The sequence below is a fragment of the Acipenser ruthenus genome, chromosome 28 (assembly GCF_902713425.1).
Source record: "Acipenser ruthenus chromosome 28, fAciRut3.2 maternal haplotype, whole genome shotgun sequence".
NCBI classification, from domain to species: Eukaryota; Metazoa; Chordata; class Actinopteri; order Acipenseriformes; family Acipenseridae; genus Acipenser; species Acipenser ruthenus.
The window spans coordinates 17,633,267-17,658,160 of NC_081216.1; the positions used below are offsets into that span (position 1 = coordinate 17,633,267).

General features: G+C 40.4%; 2 protein-coding genes and 1 long non-coding RNA gene across 3 annotated transcripts in view; 2 read left to right on the plus strand and 1 right to left on the minus strand.

The window, feature by feature from the left end:
• LOC117964157 (N-acetyl-beta-glucosaminyl-glycoprotein 4-beta-N-acetylgalactosaminyltransferase 1-like) overlaps nt 1-11,048 on the plus strand; it is a 144,879-nt gene extending 133,831 nt beyond the window's left edge. Inside the window, exons 12-20 of the mRNA XM_059002983.1 lie at nt 2,703-2,803; nt 3,125-3,198; nt 3,716-4,967; nt 5,361-5,674; nt 6,298-6,451; nt 7,024-7,096; nt 7,518-7,671; nt 8,104-8,230; nt 8,656-11,048. Of these exons, the coding sequence (XP_058858966.1) occupies nt 2,703-2,803; nt 3,125-3,198; nt 3,716-4,967; nt 5,361-5,674; nt 6,298-6,451; nt 7,024-7,096; nt 7,518-7,671; nt 8,104-8,230; nt 8,656-8,764 (2,358 nt within the window). The 3' untranslated portion in view covers nt 8,765-11,048. The remainder of the gene's footprint in view (nt 1-2,702; nt 2,804-3,124; nt 3,199-3,715; nt 4,968-5,360; nt 5,675-6,297; nt 6,452-7,023; nt 7,097-7,517; nt 7,672-8,103; nt 8,231-8,655) is intronic.
• The window catches only part of LOC131701953 (uncharacterized), a 38,912-nt gene continuing 15,816 nt past the window's right edge, over nt 1,799-24,894 (minus strand). The window contains exons 3-4 of the long non-coding RNA XR_009309185.1: nt 2,709-2,795; nt 1,799-1,881 (exon numbers count right to left, since the gene is read on the minus strand). This is a non-coding gene — a long non-coding RNA (uncharacterized LOC131701953). The remainder of the gene's footprint in view (nt 1,882-2,708; nt 2,796-24,894) is intronic.
• LOC117434679 (ankyrin repeat and BTB/POZ domain-containing protein 2-like) overlaps nt 13,904-24,894 on the plus strand; it is a 42,001-nt gene continuing 31,010 nt past the window's right edge. Inside the window, exon 1 of the mRNA XM_059002985.1 lies at nt 13,904-15,397. Coding sequence (XP_058858968.1) covers nt 14,548-15,397 — 850 coding nt within the window. The 5' untranslated portion in view covers nt 13,904-14,547. The remainder of the gene's footprint in view (nt 15,398-24,894) is intronic.

Here is a 24,894-nt window from a genome sequence, read left to right on the forward strand (position 1 = left end):
ATTTTACTTGGCATATCATTCTGTTAAAAGCTTGTACCATTGTGGCTGCCCTTGTGCTATAATTTCCCCTCAGTATCGAATCATTTCATTGTGTTTATAGTTTCTTGTAATTCTTCTGTAGTATTTTGTTCTGTTTTGTTGACCTGACAGCCTGTCTGTCAGCGCATACTCCTTCCTTTATCTAGATTTCTGCTGTGTATCTGTGCTTAGCTTCATTCAGATTAGTCAAGCAAGGCATTCTGAGTCTGACTCAAGGTGCACTTTGGCCAGTCCAAAAGCAGCCAGTGAATAAAGAATCAAGGATTGTTGTCTAAAGCGAGCAAGGCAATGATGAATGCAAGGGTAATTACACAGATGCATTGGCAGACAGAGTTGTGGAAAATTCAATGTTAGACATATACCTGTGGCCAAGAAAAAAAAAAAAAAAGATCTATAAAGTGCCCTGAAAAGAATGAACAGGACTTTTGTTTAATAAATATTTAAAAGTGGATGGTCTCAGCCAATCAGGTTTCTGAGTAGAGCAGCCTTTACACTGCTAGTGACGCCCTCTGAAGAAACAGGGCTTCTCTGTTACTGCTGCTTACTTTCAAGGAGACTGGCTCAGGACGAACTGTGTCTCTACATTCATTTATCAAGCAGGATTGCCAACTGGTCCTGCTAAGCCAGTTGAAAATATGATTCCGTAAACATTGTAATGCTGATTTATCCATTCACATATCCGCGTGATGCAGTAACAATAAAAATCTTTCTGTCAATTATTTTATACAGGTTATATTCTGGTACACTCTTATTGGCAGATTTCAGTGGCAGGCAACAGTTCACACAAACACAGGATAGTTAGAAAGCTAGTTATCCACGGCCATGCTGCTGCCGTGAGCAACAGAATTTTAAAAGGATGAGCAACATCTTAGCACTACCCACTCGGGTTATAGAGCACACTGCAACTGTAGCCTACAGGAGGGTATTGTTTCAGGAACATGCCACTGCTGTGGGAAACCTGCTGCCAGGAAACAAAATCTGAAAAAAACTGGGCACCTTGGAACCTCATGGAATGAACATACTGCTGTAAACACAATGCATTCAGTTGAAGAAGTACATATTGTCCCAAACGTCCTGCACTTTGATTAAAAATCAGTTTACATACATTTTAAACTTTACTTTTTCTTTTTTCTTTTTTTTTTTTAAGTGTTATTGTTAACTGCTTAAACGTGTAAAATTGCTAGAAAATTGTGCCATGTTTGCTTATGTACCGTAAAATGTATTGTGCTTTTAAAACCAAGGTTTGTACCATATCCCAGGGGTATGTGGCTGGCTGGGTGATGATAAAAAGGAATTGGAGGATGGCAGCTCCTACTGTAAATAAAGGGATCTGTTTGGCACCTTTTATGAGCAGTAAATTCTCCACGGAACAAAAGAAAGACATGCATTATAGACAGTAGTGTGAGCTGATGATCACAGCACCTGAAGGAAAATGGAAGAACACAAACAAGACGCTGCAGCTTATCCAGTCATTGTCACCGGGAGATAAAAAGGGGGGATGGGGATGGGATAGATCAGGTTTTAAAGTGCACCCTCTGGTCTTTTTTGGATGAGTTGAGAACTTTGCCATCTGATTTATTACCAGAGCTTTGCTGCCACCTTCTGTCAATTGGCTTGATCAGTAAACAACAGTATGGTACAGTAAAACATTTTGAAAAGGAATCTATGTAAACAGTGGTTTTTGGTTTTTAACCTTGGTCTTCAAGGAACCCCAACGACCTCAACGTTTTGTTTCAGCCAGTTCTCCTTTTTTCTTTCTTGAATTTGTATTGCAGTCTGAGGTGATGGACATTGAATCTAGGACACTCACTGTAGCTACACACTGCATTAAAGCCTCACAGACTGTGGGGAAAAAAAAAAAAAAAAAAACTTTATTTGAAACATTGAATTCCTGGACCCATATTAAAGCATACATCATATACAGTAGTGTTCAAAAGTTTGGAAACAGCAAATGATTTACAGCAAAATTAGGGGTGGGGATCACACTGCCCATTTCTCATCACTCAGATCCCTTACTTATTAAATACCCTGGTATCTCTGAATACATAATCGTCTCCTCCTTAAAAAAAAAAAAAAGAAAAAAAAAGCAAGCTAATGAGGAAGACATCTCACAAGTGGAATGGCACCCCAAAATGTTCTCCTATTTCTAGGAAAGCAGTACAACTGGGGATGGGGAGTTTGTTGTCGGATAACTTCACTCACTAAATATCTTGGTATCCCTGAACAGATAATTGTTCATAAATATGCTAAGGATTTTAATGAGCAATCCATCTCACAAACTCAGCGGTACCCTAAATAGGATAGATTTACTAACAATGCTGAATGACTGGGTGGAGCATTTTTTCTCTATTTTACCCCAAAAATGAATTTCCTGAGTGGTGAGTGACAGGACAGGTACAGTATTCAATGCAGTGTTGTCCTTGGCAGTCCTGAGCCAGGAACCTATTTTTGAGGGTAAAATGAAGAGAAAATGTCATACCGCATTGGTAGTAAATGGATCATATTTGGGGTTTCACAGCACTTGTGGGAGAGACGATTTATTAAAATCTCTTGCATATTTTTAAAGAGGAGACGAATTTAGGGATACCAAGATATTTATATGTCTGTACATGTGGAATTGTTTTGTTGAGATAAATTCTAATTACTGTGTGTTCCATGCTCAGGTTTACCTGTCATTTGTGTATCCCAATGACTTCACCAGACTGACCCACATGGAAACAGAGAACAAGTGTTTCTACAGAGAGTCTCCCATCTACCTGGAAAAGTAAGTAAAGGGATAATTGTGCAGTACATGAGAAAAAATGAAGTACAGAGAAACAACGGTAGCGATGTTTTTGTTACTTGCTGGGATGCACTGGGCAGTGGATTTGAGTAGCAGTGGTTAGAGAACTGAGCTGCAGTGTGGAAGGCAGTGGGTTTCAATAGCTCAGTGGTTAGAGTGCTGGACTGCAGTGTGGAAGGCAGTAGTTTTGAGTAGCTCAGTGGTTACTGACCCAAAACCTTATCTGGAGCGTTGGTTCCAGTTGTGCATTCACTCTGGAAGGACGTCTGTTCCACATTAAAGATCATGTGTGTGTCTTTACAGGTTTGGCTTCTACAAATACATGAAGATGGATGAGGAAGAGGATGACAGGCCTTTCTTCTTTCCAAATCCAGAAGGTGAGTGCTCACAGCACTTGGCACAAGATCACAGCAGATTTTTCAACAAATCCACAATGCCTTTTGTCACTGTGATGTGACTTCTGTTTCTTTCAGTGCATTTCTTTACATCACCACTAGGGGATGTATCACTATTGAATTTGCCAGTGTTACATTTGTTTTCCAGCAATTGGTATTAATGTATTGCAACTCAAGCAATGCTGATGTCTTAAGCCAATGTTGTCACTAGAATTATAATCTTGGGGATGTTAATTAATCTTTACTGTGTTAAATAAGCTAAAGTAGGTCCTGAATATACTATGTTACTGATATTATGGACATGCTGCATATAGACAAATGATTTCAGCAATAATTGTTTTTATCAGTGCATATTACTACAAGGAACACAACTAAAAGAAAAGCAAAATGAATATATTAACTTGACTATCATCATTTAGTTTGCCTAATCTGCAATGTCTGAAATGTCTAACCTATTTTATATGAGCATAACTTCCTGTGTCTGTGTTGTTCTGTGTAGATTTCCCTGATGAGGAGGAAGGAGTGGACCCTGAAGATGAATCTTTACCTACAGAGAGCCATCCAATCAGAAACAAGACCAACGCCAGCCTGTCCGACCCACGCTTGACTTCCAGGGTTAAAGGGAAGCCCGACCCTCCCACTGCCATCGACTATGGGGATGACGTTGACGACTACGCGTTCAGACGCAGGCAGAAGGTGTTCCGGGCTGAGGAAACGCAGGACAAAGAGAACCAGAGAAGTAACACCAAAGACCCCACTGCAGCAACCGATCTCCACGGCAACCAGGAAGTGGTGGACTTCAACGAGCCCATCATCATCCGGGGGAAATCCCTTTCCTGGATCCGGACTGGCCCGGAGGAGCTGAGCAAAAAGGGGGGCGACGAATCAGTGATGCCGAAACACAGCATGCCCAGCCTCTTCCTGACTAGCAGGGCCAAGCAGATCGTGAGCAACACGGCCCATGCTGTCGCAGACACCAACAACAACAACAAGGACCACAAGAAAAACCAGAACAAAACCTATATCACCAGGCCCCGGCCAAACAGGAAGACCACGTTACCCAGGCAACCCAGAGAGGTCTTCCCAGGTGTTTTCTTGTACCAGAATGGCAAAACCACCAAGCTTGTGAACCTCAACACCAAGCTCAATGGCAAAGGTCTCGTAAGTGCTTCCCAGTTGAGGACCCTTTTCAAGGACAGCCATGCACCATGGCTGGGCAGCAACATCACCAAGGAGGCTGTTCAGGGACGGAAGGCTTCTGCAAGGAAATGGGTCTCTTTGCACAAGAAAGAGGTGGGCAAGGAAAGAGGTGGGCAAGGAAAAACTGCCACTCCAGCACCCTCTAGTGCCATCAAGGCGGTTCCGCCACCCACCACCTTGACAGTAAAAAAACCAGAGACAGACTTGAATTCCTCAGAGAACGCCGTGCCCTTGGAGGCCAGGGTGACGTCCTACATGAAAACCTCAGAGACCACAGAGACGCAGCTATTGGAGGCAGAGCCAGTGGACGAGGCCGAGGAGGGAGGGCTGTCTGACTACAGCTACGAGGACTCGAACCCTCGGCCAGGCTGGGCTGAGGAGTCCATTAACTGGCAGCGCACCTTTACTGTGAACACCATGGACTTTGAGCTGCTGCGTTCCGACTGGAATGACCTGCGCTGCAACGTGTCGGGAAACCTGCAGCTCAGCGAGGCCGAGGTGGTGGATGTGCTGGCGCAGTACATGGAGAAACTCAACGAGAGGAATGGAGGGTGAGGCGGATGGAGGGCTAGGCTCAAATCACAGATACCTGGACTAATTCATTAAGTAGAAATGCATTTTAAATTCAGGAACACATTGATCCACATGTATCCACAAACCAGCCACCCTCCCTAACCCCTTTAGTTTGAACAGACAGACCCTGTGCTTTTCTTGGTTTAATTTTCTTTCCATGTTATTGGCACTGTTAAGATTACCACTGGCCCCTGTTTTCTTAAGCAGAAGCTCTGTTGGTTATTTATGCACAATAGTAAAAAAGTAATACAGTAAAGCCTAAATGTAAAGTAATGTGCCTTAGAGAAACAGTTTGCGATGTGTGTGATTGCCACAGATTATCGGCAGCCTTAACAATAAAGATAAACCTTCTCTCACCCCCTCTCCCCCAGGATTTACACTCTGCTGCGGATCATCAACATGGAGAAGCGACGGGACTCTGCGCGGGGAAACCGCTACCTCATCGAGCTGGAGCTGATGGAGCGGGGGAGGAGGGTGGTGCGGCTCTCCCAGTACATCTACTTGCTCTTGCACCGCAGCCGTCATGAAGACAGCTTGGAGAACAGCGAGGGCACCCCCCCTTCCACCACCAGCACACTCCCACACACCCCACCCCAGTGGGGCACCTCCTACAGCAAGCCCCTGCTGTGCCAGCCCCTCCGCCTGCAGTGGAGACACAACGTCATGGTGCACTTTGTGGTGCCAGGTGAGTGCTGGGCTGTGCCATCCCGATTCTAAATTACGTCGGCTCCAACTGGTTCAAAGTGCTGCAGCCAGTGCTGACTCACACACGTCATTCACAACATATTACTGTGGTTCTGAGTTTTTTTTGGAAAGCACCCTGGGGTGCTCTGCATGAAGAGCGTGATATAAAAGGAAGGGATACAAATTAAAATTTTTCTAGCCAATGCTTTCAAATCCATTTTCTTACCTCTGATTGACTTTATCATAGGCCCCTGTGTTTTTAATCTTTTGGTCCTTTGCTTGTTTTGTTTTCTTTGCATTAATTCTAAAAATGTGTTCTGAAATGTGTTTGATACTAAACGGGTGATACTTAAGTCATGTTTTCTGAAGCAGATTCTTGAAACACTAAACCTAAATTTAGCATTACAGTAATCTACATAAAGTTAGACTTCACAAGCTGCTTTTCAGATCAAACGGTCTCCCACGAGTACAGAATAAGGCAGTGTTTTATGCTTTAGCACCATTTCTCCTAGGTTGTCGATTGCACGCTATTGTTTATCAAACAGTGGAAGAAACGTTACCATGGTTTTTGTTATGTATTATGAAAGGGTAAAACTCAAAGCAATGTGCTTGCACTGTTTGCAGTAAAGAACCAAGCTCGCTGGGTCCAGCAGTTCATCACTGACATGGAGTTCCTGCACCAGGAAACCAAGGACGACAACTTCAGTGTCATCATCGTGGACTACGACAGCGAGGACATGAACGTAGAGAAGGCACTGAGGGACAGCAAGCTGCCCAGGTAACCAGGGGTGAGGGGTGCACACTCTATCTGCTGTCACTTGCTCTAACATACTGTAGAGTGTGTGTAAAATGTGAGAGACAAGCCATTTAACATTTGAATTACTGGTATTAAAATGAGTAGAAATTGTATACTTTAACAGATAATCATATTGGGATATCAATTTGTTTCCAGGATATATTCAAACTAAATAATATGAGGCTGTGTGGTCCAGTGGTTAAAGAAAAGGGCTTGTAACTAGGAGGCCCCTGGTTCAAATCCCACCTCAGCCACTGACTCATTGTGTGACCCTGAGCGAGTCACTTCACCTCCTTGTGCTCCGTCTTTTGGGTGAGACGTAATTGTAAGTGACTCTGCAGCTGATGCATAGTTCACACACCCTAGTCTCTAAGTTGCCTTGGATAAAGGCGTCTGCTAAATAAACTTTTTTTTTATTTTTTTTTAAATAATACCCCCTTGTTAAAAAAAAAAAAAAAAAATTCATGGTCATGCAATTGCAATTACTTTTTGTCTATTTTGGGTAGGTTTGACAGGCAGTTTCATTCTTCATTTTTCCCCTTGTGTCTTGTTAGGTATCACTACATGAGGCGTGAAGGGAACTTTGAGCGCTCTGCTGGGCTGCAGGCTGGAGTCGACTCTGTTGAGGTAAAGGTTTCTGCTGTGGCAGTAGGGGGTTTGTTGCATATTCTCAGCAGCAGCAGGGGTGCAAGAGGGGCACTTACATATACTGTATTATAATAAGTATTGATACCCTCTGTGTTGATTTTGAATTAATCTAGTAGCTGTTTTTCCAAAATTTAGTACAGATACTGTACACTGAATTTTGATTAGGGCATTTCTGTACTAAACCTGCATTATTTTTTGACAAATGAAAAAAGGTATTGTCATTGATTCAAGTACTTAATATTAAAATCTTAGTTGTTGGGGGGGGGGGGGGGCAGGGGGGTCTCCTTACATGCAGGTTCTGTTTTCATTTTATTGCTGTTTGTTTTGAATAGCCCTGGTGGACTTCCCTGTCAGGAATACAGTGAAGGATGACTTGTCTTGTGCTGGGTGTTTCTTACAGGACAGTCACAGCATTGTGTTCCTGTGTGACCTGCACATCCACTTCCCTCTCAACATCGTGGAGAGTGTCCGGAAGCACTGCGTGGAGGGGAGGCTGGCCTACGCCCCCATCGTCATGAGGCTGGCCTGTGGAAGCTCTCCTCAGGAGCCCAACGGTAACAGCCTTTCACTTCTGAAACCTACTGGGAGGTTCCTTGCCAGGGTAATGCTGGGTAGAATAGTGTTTCATTCCATTACCCCCTCACATTCACTTACACAAGCCAAAGAGAGTCAGGTACAGCATCACTGCCTAACCGGTAGGGGTCACTGAAGCAGGTGTTCTATCCGCAGATTATTTTCTTCCCTAACCCACATGAGTACACAAGGCCAATGCAACACTCCCTGTGGGTCCCCTGTCAACTCGGCACGCATTCTCCTCCTACAGTGTCTTTACCAGATGAGCTACTGTCGGCTTCCCTTTGAAAATTGTTTTTTGTTTTTCTACCTTGTGATCGCTTTGCATTTCAGTCTGTATTGAGTTGACAGGCTGCTTCCCGCTAGCAATTAAAATGTTTTAACAGCCTGCTTTCCTCTGTTGTTGCTCGTAGGGTATTGGGAGGTAAACGGTTTTGGCTTGTTTGGCATTTACAAGTCCGACTTCGACAAGATCGGAGGGATGAACACAGAGGAATTCCGGGATCGATGGGGAGGCGAGGACTGGGAATTACTGGACAGGTAAGTCAGAGAAACCTCAGAGAAATTGATTTTTAAATCACACCTAAACTGTGGGGAGTACTGCTTAATGGGTCAAGCATTTCATTCCATTGGGTCTTTTTTTAGCAGCCCTGTATCAGGGCCACAGTAATCTGATACAAATCTGTTGTGTTACTGTTGCAGGGAATGCTGTGGTCTGCTAATGGTTAGGTATTATAATTGTATTCCACTAGGATCATACATTTCTGTATGGGTTATGTAAAATACCAAAACAATGGTTGCTTTTAAAATGAAATTTGCAACAATACGTGGGGTTTAGCATGACAATGTGTGAGATTGTAGCATGTGTATGTGTTTATTTACTATAGAGAAAACTGTATATGAATGCACATGAATCTTTATTAGGATAATTGCCGTGTAAACTTTCTTTTTTTTCTTTCGTTCAGAGTTCTTCAGAATGGTTTGGAGGTGGAACGATTACGACTTAGGAACTTTTTCCATTACTATCACTCTAAACGAGGCATGTGGAATTCGAAGAAACCCCCCAAAGGATAGCAGAAGGGTGCTATTGACTGAGAAAAAAAACAAAAGCCTGCTAAGCGCGTGCTGCAAAGGCATTCTTGAAGGACTACCAAGTCACTTAAAGGACCCCTTTATCGAGACAAAAAAAGGGAGAGTGCAGCCATCTTGTTCAGTGTCCAGAAAGACTTAATGAATCTGTCGTAGCTGCTTTAAGTAATTTATCAAGTACTCAAGGAAGTGTGTTTTTTTTTTTAGGAGAATTTAAAAAAGGGAGAGTTTTGTTGTATTTGTCAATAGGGATAACAGCTCTTGTTATAACAAAACAATGTCTGCACTGTTTATAAACTAGTTATTAGGTTGATATGACATGTTGACAGTTTTATTGCTGGTAGTCCAGTGAAAGCAATGTGTATTTGAATGGATGTCTGGGATAAACAGGTCAGACCCACAGATTTCTATATATGAGGATTTCAGACTTTCTAATTACTTTCCAAGTATGTATTGTTAGTACCAATATAGAAGCTCCCATACATAATACTACTATGTAAAAGTGAGCATGTGGTGAATTTCATATGGACGCATAGAAATATATTTGGAAAGGGAAATACCTAACACAGATTTGAAGCCCGCTAATTGTGTTTGGATTCTAGAAGTTTATTTAATCCAGACACTAAAAATATGCTCCTTGAATTTATTTCACAGTATGTGACTTTTTTCATGTCAGCCAAAGCATTGCTTGAGATGGTTAATGGGAGCTAACGTTCATAATATGAAAGGAAATTTAAAAATACACACAAAAACCGTAGAATGTTCCTCTGCAAAAATCAACTTTAACTTTAATGAAACACCTTTGAAAATGGGAGAACTTCAAAATGAGTTGCTACAGGCTCCAGATGAGAAGCTTCCATTACAGTACTTTTTATTTGAAAGGTTTTTTTAGTCAATCAGTGCTGTATGTCTCAAAAAAAACAACAAAAAAAGCTTTTTTTAAATGAAATGTGGAAAACTATGACGTGACTGTGTACAGTTGTAGAACAGTTTATATAAAATTGGATTTACACACAGAATATTAAGTTTACACCATGAGAAAACACTTGACCTGACAGATATGTTTGTTCTTTTTGTGTTCTTTGTGGGGCTGGGACCTGGAAATATTGATGTGTCACAAGGAGGGAGCAGCTACTCCCGTCTGGACTCCTGTTTCCATTCCTACCGAGATTCGCATATTTATATCTGGGTGATTCTACTGAGATGTAACAGTTAGGTGTCCTGTTTCTATTTTAAAGGGTCGGGTTGTTCTTTTTCAATTAGATAAGCTGGAACTGTACTTTCCGACACAAGACAAAACTATATTCCCTTCAATGGGCAGGACAAAGGCTTTTCCTTTGTTAATTACAAAATGCATCCTTATATTTAGCTCTCTACTAAGAACATTCATATTTGAGGATACATTCTACTTTGTATGGAACCAATATTGCTCTCTCTACTATGTCTTCAAATACACTGATTAAAAAAAACCAAAACAACAGTAAACATTATACAAATGACAGGATGTGTTTAACACTCTAATTTTATCCAGGGGATCAATGGAAACTTTGCTTTTTCTCCATCAGATCTCCTTGATTGCCTGCCAGCTGTTATTCTCCATTCCTCTCTCACCAATTACCACCTCTTAATTCCTTCTGCAGAAGTAGGAAATCAGCGAGAGAGCTCATAAAGTTATTTGATTCTTAATTTCTTGGATACAGCTCCTTTTAAAACAGTAGTAATCTGTGCGGTCTTGGTTGCAGAAACACTGCCAGTTAAGTCTTTGACTGATACAGACTTTAAACAGGGAGATGCAGCTGTTATATACTGCAGAATACATGTCAGGGATACCATGTGCATTACAAGTCAATCAGCCATTGCAGGGACAGCCCATTTACACAGACGTTTCCGACAAGTTTTCATACAGACTGCATGTGTATGTATTTATATAGGAAAGAGGTAAATAACCCTGAGCTTGTTCACCTACTCCCCTCCTGCTCCTCCTCTAGAACAGGCCTTTGAACAGGACTCCCCAAGGGCTGAATCTTATCAGCAGAGATCTCAAGACAGCCGTAGCCACCCCCAGCACTGAGATGTCAGTGGTTTGTCCCAGCCCCGTCTCATTTGCTGGACCCTGCCTTACAGAAAGCCAGGGATATACATTCCAAGAATGATTTCTGTGAAATTATTTTGTAGAATGAGTTTTCAGAATGTACTGTATTATGTTGTTTTTTTTTCTTTGTTTTTTTTTTAAAATAAAACTTTAAGCAAAAAGCCTGATTTGGTTTGCAATAATGCAATGGTTTATTTTGCAATGGTTTATTTCTTTATTTATTTTGTAGGTAACAAGATTCTAGGACTGGCTTCGGGAAGTCTTATTGCATGAACTGCTGTTCTGAGTTTTATTTTTAGGGAGTTGCTATGTTTTATCAAGCTGTTTGGACTCAAATCGTATAGGGCTGTAGTAGCAACCATTCACATCCTGTCTCTTGGTGCCTACAAGTCAAACAAATGTTAAATGCTACAAGTAATTTTGGATTACTAAAAAAAACACTAGGTAGTGTACTGATACATGTACACAACTGTAGTGCAATTACCTTCTGGGTGGCATATTAAACACCAACAGATGGCGCTACAGTTCTTTGACGAAGTAACAATATTTTACTATATTTTTAGCTCGTTTCATTTAGCGCACATTTTGCTCATTGAAATTCCACAAGCACAACAGCACTGACAAAAAGAAACCTTCACATGTATCCTTTGAAATGTGCAATGTTTGTGAAAGGGAATTCACAAAGCTAGTAAACAATAACTCCGACTTTTTTTTCTCTTTGCATGCTACTGAAATGCTTCAAAAAATTAAACATTTTGTAGCAAATTAAACATGCCAAATTATTAACCTTCATATATTTAATACATATTAAATACATGTGTTAATACAGGGGTTTTCAACCGGGGGTACGCGTACCCTTGGGGGTACTTCTAAGGGTCATAGGGGGTACGCAGGGCAACTCAGAAATGCACAAATAAAAATGAAAGTTAAAGAAAATAATGATCTTGAATTTTGTAACGGTATTACATATTCTCTAAACCACGGTGTATACTTATTTAATCGTTGTTTGCCATCTCAAAGTTAACGGCTAATGAAAAAAAAAAAAAAAAAAAATCTATCACGTCCACATTTTCCACCTGTACGCATGATGTAGATGAAGCACCTAGGCGTCAGGCGATTGTGCCTATGGAGAGCGCTCTGTTGCTCGTGGGCTGCTGTTTTCAACTTGTATCAGTGAAGCACATTGTTTCTGCGTTTTTTAGAAATATAATGCTCTGGTAAACAAATAGTCATCACAATACTCATACTTTGACGGTTTTTGTTTATTACCGCGCCTGCATTTTATTAACAACGATAGCGGTTTGGATCATTTTTAGTTAGTAATTAATTATAGTTTTATCTTGAGGTTAATGTTTTTGATACTATAAACATTTTAAACGACACACATAATTATACTGCGGTAGGAAGTAAATAGTAACGTGAATTAGTATTAATTGGAAGACCGCCGCGATTACACCCCGAACACGAAAAGATGGGCCGTATTTCGAGTTGGGGTTTTGACATATTAATTTGATTCTTGCTTAGTCCTACTAATTACCACAAAGTACCACAAAATACCACAAACAATTATTAAATAACAAACAACAATGCATTTTACTCTTAGAAAAACATGCATGCTAAATAAATAACAAACTTTACAATAAGAACACTTTAAAAAAAAAAAAACATGTTTATATAAAGAGGATAAATAAAGGTAACTTTATTACTGTTTTTTTTTAATATAACACAGGTAATGAAAATAAACATAGAGAACTTCAGAACATCAAGGATACACACCTAAAAACAAACGTAACAAACAGGATAATAAACAGGAAAATCGGCTTAAATAATTTGATATATGTATATATCTTCTTTGTTTCTTCCATTCAGAACGTGCTCGCAAGGTACCGAATGCTATTTGCATGTTGCATTGTAATAAAAATCGGTTTCCATCAGAATCTGTAATGTCTGCAAGAAAGATACATATTCTGTTTAATTGGCCTGAAATTTGGAGAAATTGAGGCATGAGGAGTAGTTATATAATAATTTGTTTTGTGCAGCTAGAGGCAGCAGCAAGATCAGTAGCCTTAGTCAGAAAAAAAACCATTTACCGCTTGAATTAGTTATTTGTATTTATTTATTTTTTATCAATTGAAGCTAAGAACTGTTTATACAATTTTGAGTAGAAGAATAGAAGACATTCACATCATCTGCTCTTGGGGAAATAGTGTACAAAAAGTGAATATGATGTACGGTGAAGCCGTTTCTTGTGCACCCAGCTAACGCGCTTCCAAGGTCAAGTCTGTCTGGCTCTGGACAAAGATTCTTTTCACCATCGTGCATGAAAATAACCTGGCGCGGAGACTCGCATCCGAGTGGCCCCTCACTCTGTGACTGCCGATTTACTTTACCATTAAAAGAAGAATTGGTCCCTTAATGAACTGCCAGCTACAATATTTACTGGAGTTAGCTCCCAACCCGATATTTTCTGTAATTTAAGGGTACCTATCTGCTGAAAAAAAAAGAAAAAAAAAGTTCTGTAGATTATTATTATTATTATTATTATTATTATTATTATTATTAATAATAATAACCGCTATTAAATTAAATTGTCAGTTTAAGTAGTTAACACTTTAATATCTTAATACTGTCGTGTACTTTATACCTTTTTATACACAATATATTGTACTGTACTCGATTATTAGTATGTATTTACTGTTATTATTTATTTATTTATTTATTTATTTCTTAGCAGACGCCCTTATCCAGGGCGACTTACAATTGTTACAAGATATCACATTATTTTTGACATACAATTACATTATAGTTTTATTTTTATTTTTTAATTCCATCAGGTTTACCTGTTGAACTTCATGGTAATACACTTTTTACTTTTTATATTATATTAAAAGCAGCGCATACTGTCTGTACCAGTAACTGCAGTCAAGTGGGGACACGACCAGGAAAAAAAAAAAAAATAAGAATATGCTGATTTGAATGCCACACACCCCTTCCCATTTGATTGGCTGTAATAGCTACTGTGGGCTGCTGATTGGGCAACAGCAAGCATTGCATTAAAATACTAACAGGCCGGTGTTTTCTCTGTGCATTGAGTTCAAAAAGTCCTGGGAGTTTCAGACTCAGGCAGTGTGTGCCGTACGGTAACTTTTGTTTTCAAAAGCTGTCAAAACAAACAAAAACATGTATTTGTCTACAAGGAAGGAGTCGGCGTTCTTCAATATAAGTGTCAATGTTGATTTTCACGGAGGAAGTAATTAGCTTGTGTTTATAAAAAGTTCAATTCAATGTATTCAAAAGACGGGACTGGCAGTCTGGCGGAATTTGGGAGAAACAAAAACAGTTTGTGAAAGAAGGAAGGGACCTTTCAAAAGCTGGACGGAACGTGCATGGATGAATGTAGTTTCTAAAAATGAAACATGCTGCTGTCTGTGGTCACGCAAAATGTTTATTTTTGGTCTTATTGCATCATAAAAATATTTATAACACTACTACTATAATACAGTGGGTATTGTTTTTATCCAAGCCGATACAGTAAACCTTTCTTTGAGGAGTGCTAAAGTGCTTAAACACCTGTGTGCATCTGTTTTTTCTTTACTTATACGCTGTACAAAGTTTGGTATCGCAGCTTGACCGATGCGCACAGTCGTTGACTAAGTACAACCACCATAAGCAAAACATGGCAGGGGTGTACAACTCGACCATGAAGACGCTTGAGGACCTGACCCTGGACTCAGGTTATGGGGCAGGTGACTCCTGCAACTCCCTGAGCCTCTCCTCCTCCAAGTCCAACTTCATCAGCGCTCCGCACAGGGGCAACTGGTGGTACTACTCGGGGTCTATGAACAGCAGAAACAACAGCTGGGATACCGTTAACACTGTCCTACCAGAGGACCCGGAGGACATCTTCTCAAAGTGCCCCAGGCTTCTGGAATTGGAGGAATTTCCCTGGACTGACGAGGAGGTGGGCAAGGTTTTGCTCAAAGGAGCAGGGAAGGGTACTGTGTTTTCCCAAGAAGCTATCCGGAGGCTCTCCCTGCTGATGAGGAGGGCTCTTATTCGAATTTCTAGGGAAGCCCAACGTCTTAGCGTCATGCACTCCCGGTGTACCCGCTTCGAGGTCCAGAGCGCCATCCGACTGGTGCTCAGCTGGGCGCTCTCTGAAAGCTGCATCTCAGCCACGGTCAAGGCTATCTCGCTCTACAGCATGAGCGCTGGAGAGTGGCTCCGCAAGGGAAAGTCGTCCCGTTGCGGGCTCGCCTTTTCTGTTGGCCGCTTCTTCCGCTGGATGGTTGACACCCGCATCTCCGTGCGCATCCACGAGTACGCTGCTATTTGTCTGACTGCCTGCATGGAGGGGCTGGTGGATGAGGTGAGGTCGCGGGTGCTGGCTGGACAGCAGCCGCAGCACCATGATGGAGGTAGCGTGATCACAGGAGAAGCGTTGGAGATTGTTGTCAACAACGACGCAGAACTTTGGGGGGTCTTTCAGCCTTATGAGCACCTAATCTGCGGGAAGAACGCCAATGGTAAGTACAGCCTGTCTTGGGTGTCGCAATACGGGGATGGGGGTATTGAACCAGGGATCTTGCCGCGCTTAGTACAAGTGTTTAGTGGTGTTTCAAACTGATGGATGCTCACTTCAAGTTACTGCTGTCAGTGCATCACTACTGTACTCTTCAAAATAATTTATGGGCAGATTACTATGGTGAGTGAAAATTCCACCAAAGTAAACTAGTAACTCACTAAAAGTATGTCTAGATTTGTTACATTAAGATTTAAAATTTATTCTGACAAAAAATTGTACAAATTGTACCTTGATCACCACTCTTTCACCACACTACTGAAAATATTGCAATCCAGAGAAACATGACATTTATTGAGAACGTCTAATGATTCCAAAAAAGTAGCATGGTTTCCAATGTATGGCTTTTTATTGCATTGCATTATTCCATCCTATAACTTTAAACAGATGCTGCCACAATTTCTTACTGCAGTAAACACCATTGTGTTGGCTAAAGCTCATCTTTCAAGTTATGGCTTTGCAAGTATAATAAAAAGGGTTTCCCTTGAGCTGCCTAGCCCTCTTTCTTTGTATCTCAATCACAAAGTAAAGAGAAACATTCTGCTTCTATTGAGAGGGCTGTCCTGCAGTAACAGGTGAATTGATCTTCTGATTCTTAATCGCTCGGTTTGGCAAAACAACCTGCCACACTGTGCTCTCTGTTAGGGACTTTGAATGATGAATGGCTAGCGAGGAAAACTTTACACTAGCTGGTGTCCAGGCTGGCATAGCTTCAGAATGCAGGACCCAACTTGCAGAATCTGTTATAACTTCAAGCAACAACACAGCAGTATACATGTAATACCAGTGATGTGCAGAAAGTCAGAATACAATATGCACTGTTAGTGCAAACACTCAGCAAATGAACACATTTGTATCCAGATCTCCTTTCCACAGAACCTTCCATGGGGGAGGGGGGCATACAGTTTATTAGGAACTATTAGAACATTTAAATATGTACTTCATAATACTGTCCAACTACATAGTGTCACATGATCAATTGTAGACCCAAAGTTAGACCCAAGTAAAATTGGCCGAGTTGGATGGTTGGTGTTCAGCTACTGTCGAGGTTCCCTATCCCAGACAGAAACTGCATAAGGCCAATTAAGGAGCACTTTAAGGAATAGCAAAAATGAATCTGCACAATAACCCATTGTGTAGTGATTTACACAGGATCATGGAGTGCTGTGGGGCTGCATTATTAAGAACACACTCTGGGCTTATCAAAAATGTTCTTCTTTAGTGTGAAGCTGTTAATCTCTTGGCAATCGGCTGATTCTTTTTACAGAGCTTGTTGATTGCTGCGCAGTGCATTGTAACCGGGGCTTGTTTTGTGGTTCACCAGCACCCGACTAAACAAAGTTTTTCACAGGCAGACAATAGCCCTTTACACTTCTCTGAACATTTTAAACGGAGTCAAAGAGCTTTTATCTTTTATGTTTCTTAAAACTGTGTTTGTACCAGAAACTCTCTGTAAGGAGCAGTCAATGCTTGAAAAGCTGTCTGAAATCAAACAAAAAAAGGAATGTGCATTTTCATTTAAATCAATGTGTGTCTGTGTCTATGTAGCCACTCTGAAAGTCATCCACTAAAAACAAATTGATTTTATTCGTCTTCAGGCAATTTTTTTTTTTTGCCTGGAAAGTCTGAAAATCTTGCCTTGTGGCCTCCTGCAAAAAGTATGTATGAGGTGGGTTGTCACAGTTTTGGAAGCCGTACTGTACAGTATAAAAACACCACTCTCACAAGTATAGAGCTTGACATCTGGTAATCTTTAACGCAAAAATTACATCTACAGCTCCAATAACACAGTATATTATTTTCTCTGCTTTTTCTGCAAATCGCTTAATAAATTCAGCAATAATTTTAGAGCAACTATTGGACCCCATGGAAAGCCAAATTATAATGAATGGTTGGAAAGATCAGTCCTATGGCTGGGCTGCAGTGTGGAAGATAGTGGGCTTGAGTAGCTCACTTGTAAGAGTGCTGGGCTGCAGTGTGGAAGGTAGTGGGTTTAAGTAGCTCAATTGTAAGAGTGCTGGGCTGCAGTGTGGAAGGTAGTTGGTTTGAGTAGCTCAATTGTAAGAGTGCTGGGCTGCAGTGTGGAAGGTAGTTGGTTTGAGTAGCTCAAATGTACGAGTGCTGGACTGCAGTATGGAAGGTAGTGTGTTTGAGTAGCTCAATTGTAAGAGTGCTGGGCTGCAGTGTGGAAGGTAGTTGGTTTGAGTAGCTCAATTGTAAGAGTGCTGGACTGCAGTATGGAAGGTAGTGGGTTTGAGTAGCTCAGTACTTAGAGAAAGTGCTGAACTGCCATGTGGAAAGTGTCATTTGAATGATTACATACAATCATTTAGACCTTTTACACATGAAACAGAAGTAGCCCCTCAGGATGACTATATTATATGGGGGTTAAAATAGTATTGTGACCTGCATATTGTGTATCATGACTTTACTGTAGTTACACCCCTAGAGACAGTTAACACATAAAAGGGTTTCATGCACGTTGAACATTTTAAAGCAGTGAAGTAAACCGCTTGGTTTGAACAGACAAATAGGGTAGTTTCTGATAGAAGCAAGATTCGATGTTATCTTAGCATACTCCTGATTGAGCTTATTTTCCCCAAAAAATCCCCAGCCCCTTTCACGCTCCACGTTTCCTGAACTCTAAACACAGACATGAGTCATTACTTTAGCAAATATAAACTGAGAGATTATCTTTTCTGTGCGCGTAGCTGCATATTTTCTGCTGTACGCTGTGTTTACAGCATGCCCAAGATGTCGGTTCCAAATTACTCAAAGTTTTGGAGTCAGACTATTACATTACATTACTCCAATATATGCATATTGAAATCAGAGCATTGGAGAGATAACTGCAAGATTGTTTGCTTCTAGTTTTTAATTCATTTAAAAAATTGGATGGCATTGTTCATGTAAATATGAAACAGAGTAGTACTTAGTAAGATCATTAGACATAGGATTGACCATGTCCATCTTTAACAATTTGTTCTTCTTTTAAGTCCTCTGTGCTAGTTTGTTACCTTTCATTAAACACTTCTGAAATGAACCTGCTTGCAGAAAGCGATAGGCGTCGGAAAATACAGTGGTGAAACTGGGAAATATGTTGGCTTGTACTAAGAGGAGGAGAGGAGAGTGATGTAGTGAAATAGTGGAGTAGGGGGAAACATGAGAGGAAAAGAGAGGGGTTGAAGTAGTGGTAGGTTTTCTGGAAAACTGATGTTGTTTGTGCTGAAAGTGTCAGTATGTTTGTTCGCAAAGCCAGCATCTGGACTTGAGAGGAACAAAGAGCAGTTTGTGTTCCAAACAGGACAGGAAGAGGAAAGAATTCTGCACACTAAACATTAAAACAACTGGCAAGCAAAACCAAACAGATAAAGGAAAGAAAGCAGGAAAGCGAGAGGGATTCTGCAAAGAGACAATGAGGCCTGTAGTTAGAGCTGAGGGCGGAGAGCCAGGAGATCCCTGTTTCATCTCCCAGCTCAGTCAGTGTCTTGAGGGCCTTCAGTCTAGCCTTGTTGTTCAGATAGGCACATAGTGGCATATCTGTTGGGCTAAAGCACTGTTGTAATTTTAGTGACACAATGTTGTTTCATTCATTAAAAAAAACAACAAAACACGACACCCTAATTGTGTCTTTAATCATAGGACATGTACGTTAGGTACAGTTTATGACAAGCAAGAAAGCGTCAAATGCATTTAGTGGGTATTTCTTTACTGAGTAATTGTCCGGGTGAAGTGTCCATATCCACCTGTCTATATTCTGAGGGTGTAATCGGGCTTCTTTCACCAGCTGTTGAATAACATATGGGAGTGAGATGTGGCTGCCTCTCCCTTGCAATTAATTCTTGAAAGGGTGCGCAATCACAAATGGTCAGCTGATCAGCTGTTTTTATTTTAAAGAGTATGTTGGTTAAGTTGCGTTTGTTATTTTTGTATTTTTTTCTTTTAATGCAATCTTCTGTGCAAGCAGCCTGCAACAATATTCTCCTTTTTTGTAACCCCTTTAAATTTGAGCTGCAAACCACCTATAGAAGAACTTGAAGAAGAAGGTGTTGTGAATTTCGGCTTCCTGGCTGTACAGGTCCTAGTTTTAAGGTTTTTTTTTTCTGAAAACCAATTGCACTGCAGTCTCACAGCCACCTGCAGTTCTTCTGGTGATTGGTAACCCTGATGTTTAGGCAGAAGAAATGTGAGGAAAATTGAGACTTGTTTCCTCAATTATTGACTATTTTCCTCTATAACTTGTCTGGACTAACCAACTTGACATTGTATAAATATACTGTATTTTATTCCATTTAAAGCACATGCTGTTTGAATTACAAAGGGCTGAGGTTGTTATTAAATTTATTTAAAGGGCCTAAGTTAAAGCCAATGTGCTTGTAGATACTGTGTCTGTTTGGAGGATGACCTACATGTGGCATCAGGCTGTAGGGTTTGGGCTTTGGGCCTAGGCCTACCAGCTGCAGAAGCCTCCATATGCTGCAGTTCCTGTCGTCTCTATGGAAACCAGACCCAGACAGGAAATCAGGGGTAGAGTGGGAAAATGGCCAACAATTACACAACTAGTTTAAAGTTTGACAAATCCTATAATAAGTAGAAAAGGCTATCTGTTCTACTGAAAAGTGGCAATAAGAAGAAAAGAGAAAATAAATTAACCAGCTCTCTGAATGGCTTTTTTATTTTGCCATTTCTTTCAACTGCAATGTAAGCAAAACCACAGGGGGTGCTTGTGTTTATTTTATATTAGCCAGGTGTGTGTGAGTTTCATTAGTAGAGTGCACAAAAAACTAGAATTATGTATGAAAAACTTTGGTGAACAGCTACAGTACCGGTATCGAAAAATTCGATATTAGTGTAAAATTGAACCTGGTATGGAACACTGTAGCTCTGACATTCTTCTTCCCTTTGCCCTAAGTCTGTCTCCACTTAATACCCAACTGTGTCATCTGGTCCTGGTTTCTGTGCTACGCTTCAAGTATTTGCTAGGGTTTGTGTTTAATATTTTGAAGACTTCATATCCTCTCTAATTCGTATTTGTTTTTGGATAAATAAATTCAGGTCTCCCAAACTGTCTTCATAGTTTAATTCTTTAAGCCCTGGTATTAGTCTAGTTGCTCTTCAATGGAGCCACTCCAGGCCAGGAAAATATATGAAATGATTTATGTTTTTAAATTGTCAATAGTGAGTTTCTGTCCATTCCATTCATGATCAAGATTCCGTAATTCAAAAATGGAATGAACAATAAAACAACTTCACTTTTTTGCCATGGGATGAATTTAATTATTATTTATTCTGAATAGCAGGAAAAACAGGACAGTTTATTGTGCTTAAAACCTGCCATTTCCCTTTTGGGTGCAGGTCCCCTTTAAATAACAACATCATCATTGTTACCTGAAGATGATGGCAGTGAAAATGCTGTTTGGATTTTAACAGCATCAATGGTTTATGCCTTTTGTATATACTGCAAATGGAAAACTGACAACTGTTTACATTAACATGTGATAGATGTTTCCAAGCTTTCAGAAAAATAAAGTAGAAACAAATGTTGAAAAGTGCAAGGATGTTGAATGATTGGTGGCCTGTACATCATCTTTCCTGCTCATTGCAGTTGCTGCCTCTCACACGTATACCGAAGTGACCTTGTTTTTCAAGTGATTCTTGTTTTTCAGTACAATGGCTAAAAAAATGATACATTCTTTATGGTTATCAACAGACATTGTCCAATCTTAACCCCCCATTTTAATGTCACCAGTTCTCTCCTACAAGTTTGGGTTTATGAATGGAATGTGGGGACTTAACCCCAGTTCTGTTGTGTCTTACAAGGCTAGTTTCACATTTCTACTCTTTCTTTGTAGATATCTCATTGTACGGCGGATCCATTTTCTGTTATTTGGCTGTTTTTGTAGACATCACATCTGGGTCATTCCATCTCAAGAGATCAAGAGGGGTTACTGGACCCATAAGGCACTGACTTGTGTTGGAAAGCCCTTTAATGCAAGCTTTACATTATACTAATGATATTTGTCTAGGTCACATGGAGAAGAATTATACCAAAGCTCATCAAAAGTGACACCACCTTCACACACATTCTCATGATACAGGGCATTAGCTCTTCTTTTGCACGCACATAACACCCACCCTGTATCCTTTTTCCATCTACTCATCAACCACAAATGGAAGAAACACCCCTCCGAGAATGTGGTCCACTTGAGCTGGAATGACCTGTCTTTATACAGCTGATCCCTTTATACTAACTTAGCTGTTTGGATATATATATATATATATATATATATATATATATATATATATATATATATATATATATATATATATATATATGCACACACACACACATGCAAAGAATACCGTGGATATAAAATGTGCCGGCCCAGATGGTAAATCTGTTTGTGCTTGACTGCCCTGGGATTCACACAGGGAAATGTTAAGCGCCTCCAATCCTCAAGTTCCCTTCATTTGACGGGACTGGACTCCAAGTGAAACAATGTAGGCTTTCAGAGTGGGAGCAGGACCTGCTGGCTTCCGCCCTGGCAGTCTCCAGGTGATATTTTAATGCTTTCTCTCCGACAGGTTGGGAAGGAGCCCCTCCAACCCACACTGAGCTCTGGGGACGACTACAGCTGGAACTTCAACTGAGAACTGCTTCTGTGGCTCATGTTTCCTGAATGCCTTTGTTCTTAAGTTATTAGTTTGAGGGTACAGTGCTGGGTGTGGCCATAGATGAGAACTGTGAGCAAGCGGATCCAGGTTCAGAGTCACGTAGAATTTCACTCCTGAACTCACAAATATATCCTAGCTGATCTGATGTGTTTTAGCTTTCCTCTCTCTGATAAAACAGTCCCACATACAAGCACATGAGATTATAGAATAGGAACACACCCATACATAAGTGTATGCACTACATTGAAGTCCACTACTATCATGTGTGTTCAGCACAGAGACCACGACCAGAGGACAGAGATGGAAGCCTATTAAAATAAATGTAATTATGTTCCACAGCTTACAATACCTTTACTGCAATGTGTATTTAATTACTGGCTGGACTGAAAATCATAACTTCAGATATTCCATCCCCTCTCCCCACCCAGAGGATCAGGTTTTATGTTGTGTAGCTTTTTTTATGGCACACGTAGTGACTGTTGCTGATCCAGAACAAAAATAACAGGCGAGCAGGAACTACGCTGGCATGCTCCGCAAGGAAGGGGTTTTGGGTTTGGCGGGGGGGGGGGCGGGGGGATCTTTTTCCTACCTCCCGCTGAGAGATTGGAGTTTCTGAGCTTCACAAACCAGAAGCATGAAAGTTTGGAATGATTTTGCAGAGCCTTGCTGCAAAGTCATTCCAAGGTCTGTACTGTATGCATGTGTGAGTGTGATTACACGTTAGTTGCCACTAAATTATGGTGACTATCAGAAGACGCTAACGTCCCTATAAATCTTTAAAAGTGATTGTAGTGACATCTTCTTCTAAAGCATGGATCATCTGGCTTTATTACATCATCTTGCACACATATGGTGGTGCAGAAATTCTAAACATACATTGGTGTATAAAGGGGTTTGCTGTGAGCTGTAGGAAATGATTAAAAATGTTAAATTGTGCTGGTGATTCACAATACCATCACTGTGGCTGCAGCTTTAAGTAGAAACAGATTTGTTTCAGTGAGGGGTCCTCACTAATCATCCCATGCTGACTTTCCTGATTAAAACCTCCAGCATCCCCTCTACAGACCTGGATAAGGTTACACCTATGAACTCGTCCCACCTGGAATTGAATTGAACAATTCCAGACATGATCTGCTTGTAATGTGCTATTTATTCAACACAGGGAGGCTTAATACAAATCTCTTTAGCTTACTTGACTTTTTTCAACTTCATCAACATCTCTCATGGATGTTTGGAGAATTGTACTCTGTACTGTACATTGTTCACCTGGTATTTTGACTAGGGCTAGCTGAAAAGTTTGTCTACTTGACTTCATGTTATGTTCCCCTTTCCTTTCCATATCTGGTTATGCGGGAGTCCTTGTCAATTTGAACACACTTGTCAAAATGTACACAACAGTTAACGTCTGGAGGGGGCTACTCAGTTTACTGTATGTTGGTGCGTGGCCAAAACTCAATGTATAAAATCCCCTGGCATTTCTTGCACATTTCCTGCTGTTAAATGATTAACTTTTAAATTGTTCTAGAGGTTTTTTGAGATTCAATATTTTCCTGCTTTTACACTGGCAGATGAGTGAAATAATGTTGTGGCTAGATATATCCCACGGATCTGAAATTTCATAATACAGTGTGAGTCGCCTTCCAAATCGTTCCGTGTATGAACATTTTCAAAAATAAAGAGCATCGCACTTTTACACCTGGCCCTTCTGCTATTTTTTGCTATATAGTTGTACTCCAGTATTTAAGCCCCAAGTACTTATTGTTTTTATTGGACGGAGGGAAGCATGCTTAGCCTCCAGCCAGGATACTGTAATTGGTTATAATAACTGGTTACTGGAACCGAGATATTGATTTGTGTGGCCAACAGAGTCAGGGGTTAATATTTTGAATATTTAAATATTTTATCTTGGTGAGCGGTTAGGTTCAAAAACAGAATTAATTAGTAATGTTTCCTTTTTTCATGTGCTCATGTTGTGATTATCAACTATGTCAGATAAAATCTTAAAATCTCCTTGAAATTTTGCATCATTATTTGCAGGATAAACGGCAAGCGTCGTTTTCTGGTGTTCAAAAACATGTTTAAAATAAGTGTTTTACGAATAAAGGACTCACTACAGTATAAATACTATAATATGTCACCTAAAAGCTAAACTTTGCATAAGTAGCTTTTTTTTGTGTGTGTGTGTTGTTGCTGCAAATTTCAATGTCATCATCACACCAAACGTGTATTACCAACATGCAATTTTTCTTTAGGTTACTTATAATTTTGTGTTCCGGATGTAATTATCACACTGTGTTAATATGTCATCACGTCACGATAGCTGTGGTTGATCTTCACTGTTCTTATTGAGAGTACTCGCTGCTCTTTTGCCTGAATGAATCAGTTGAAAGTAAAGAGTGTTGTAAAGGGTTTTGGACTGGAAGTCATGTTGGAGAAACAGTTGCCCACTCCCAGTGACCAATGAGATTGATAATTGAGCAGTATGTCACCTACCTGCTGTCTGCACAGAAGAAAATACAGTTTATTGCAGTGCACCATGGTAAAATAATAGCAAAGTTACATGGTAAGGCAACCATGGTTAAACATGTATAGTAAAGCAGCTAATGGAGAAAGCTTGGTAATCTGCAAATCTACCATGGCAACCGTTTATTCATAGTGCCTTGAGGAAAGAGTTTTTTAAGCTGTGTCATCTTCAGTTTTAAACTACTATAACATCTGATCCCTTTGTGACTGTTCAAATACCACAGCTTCCCAAAAAATGTTCCC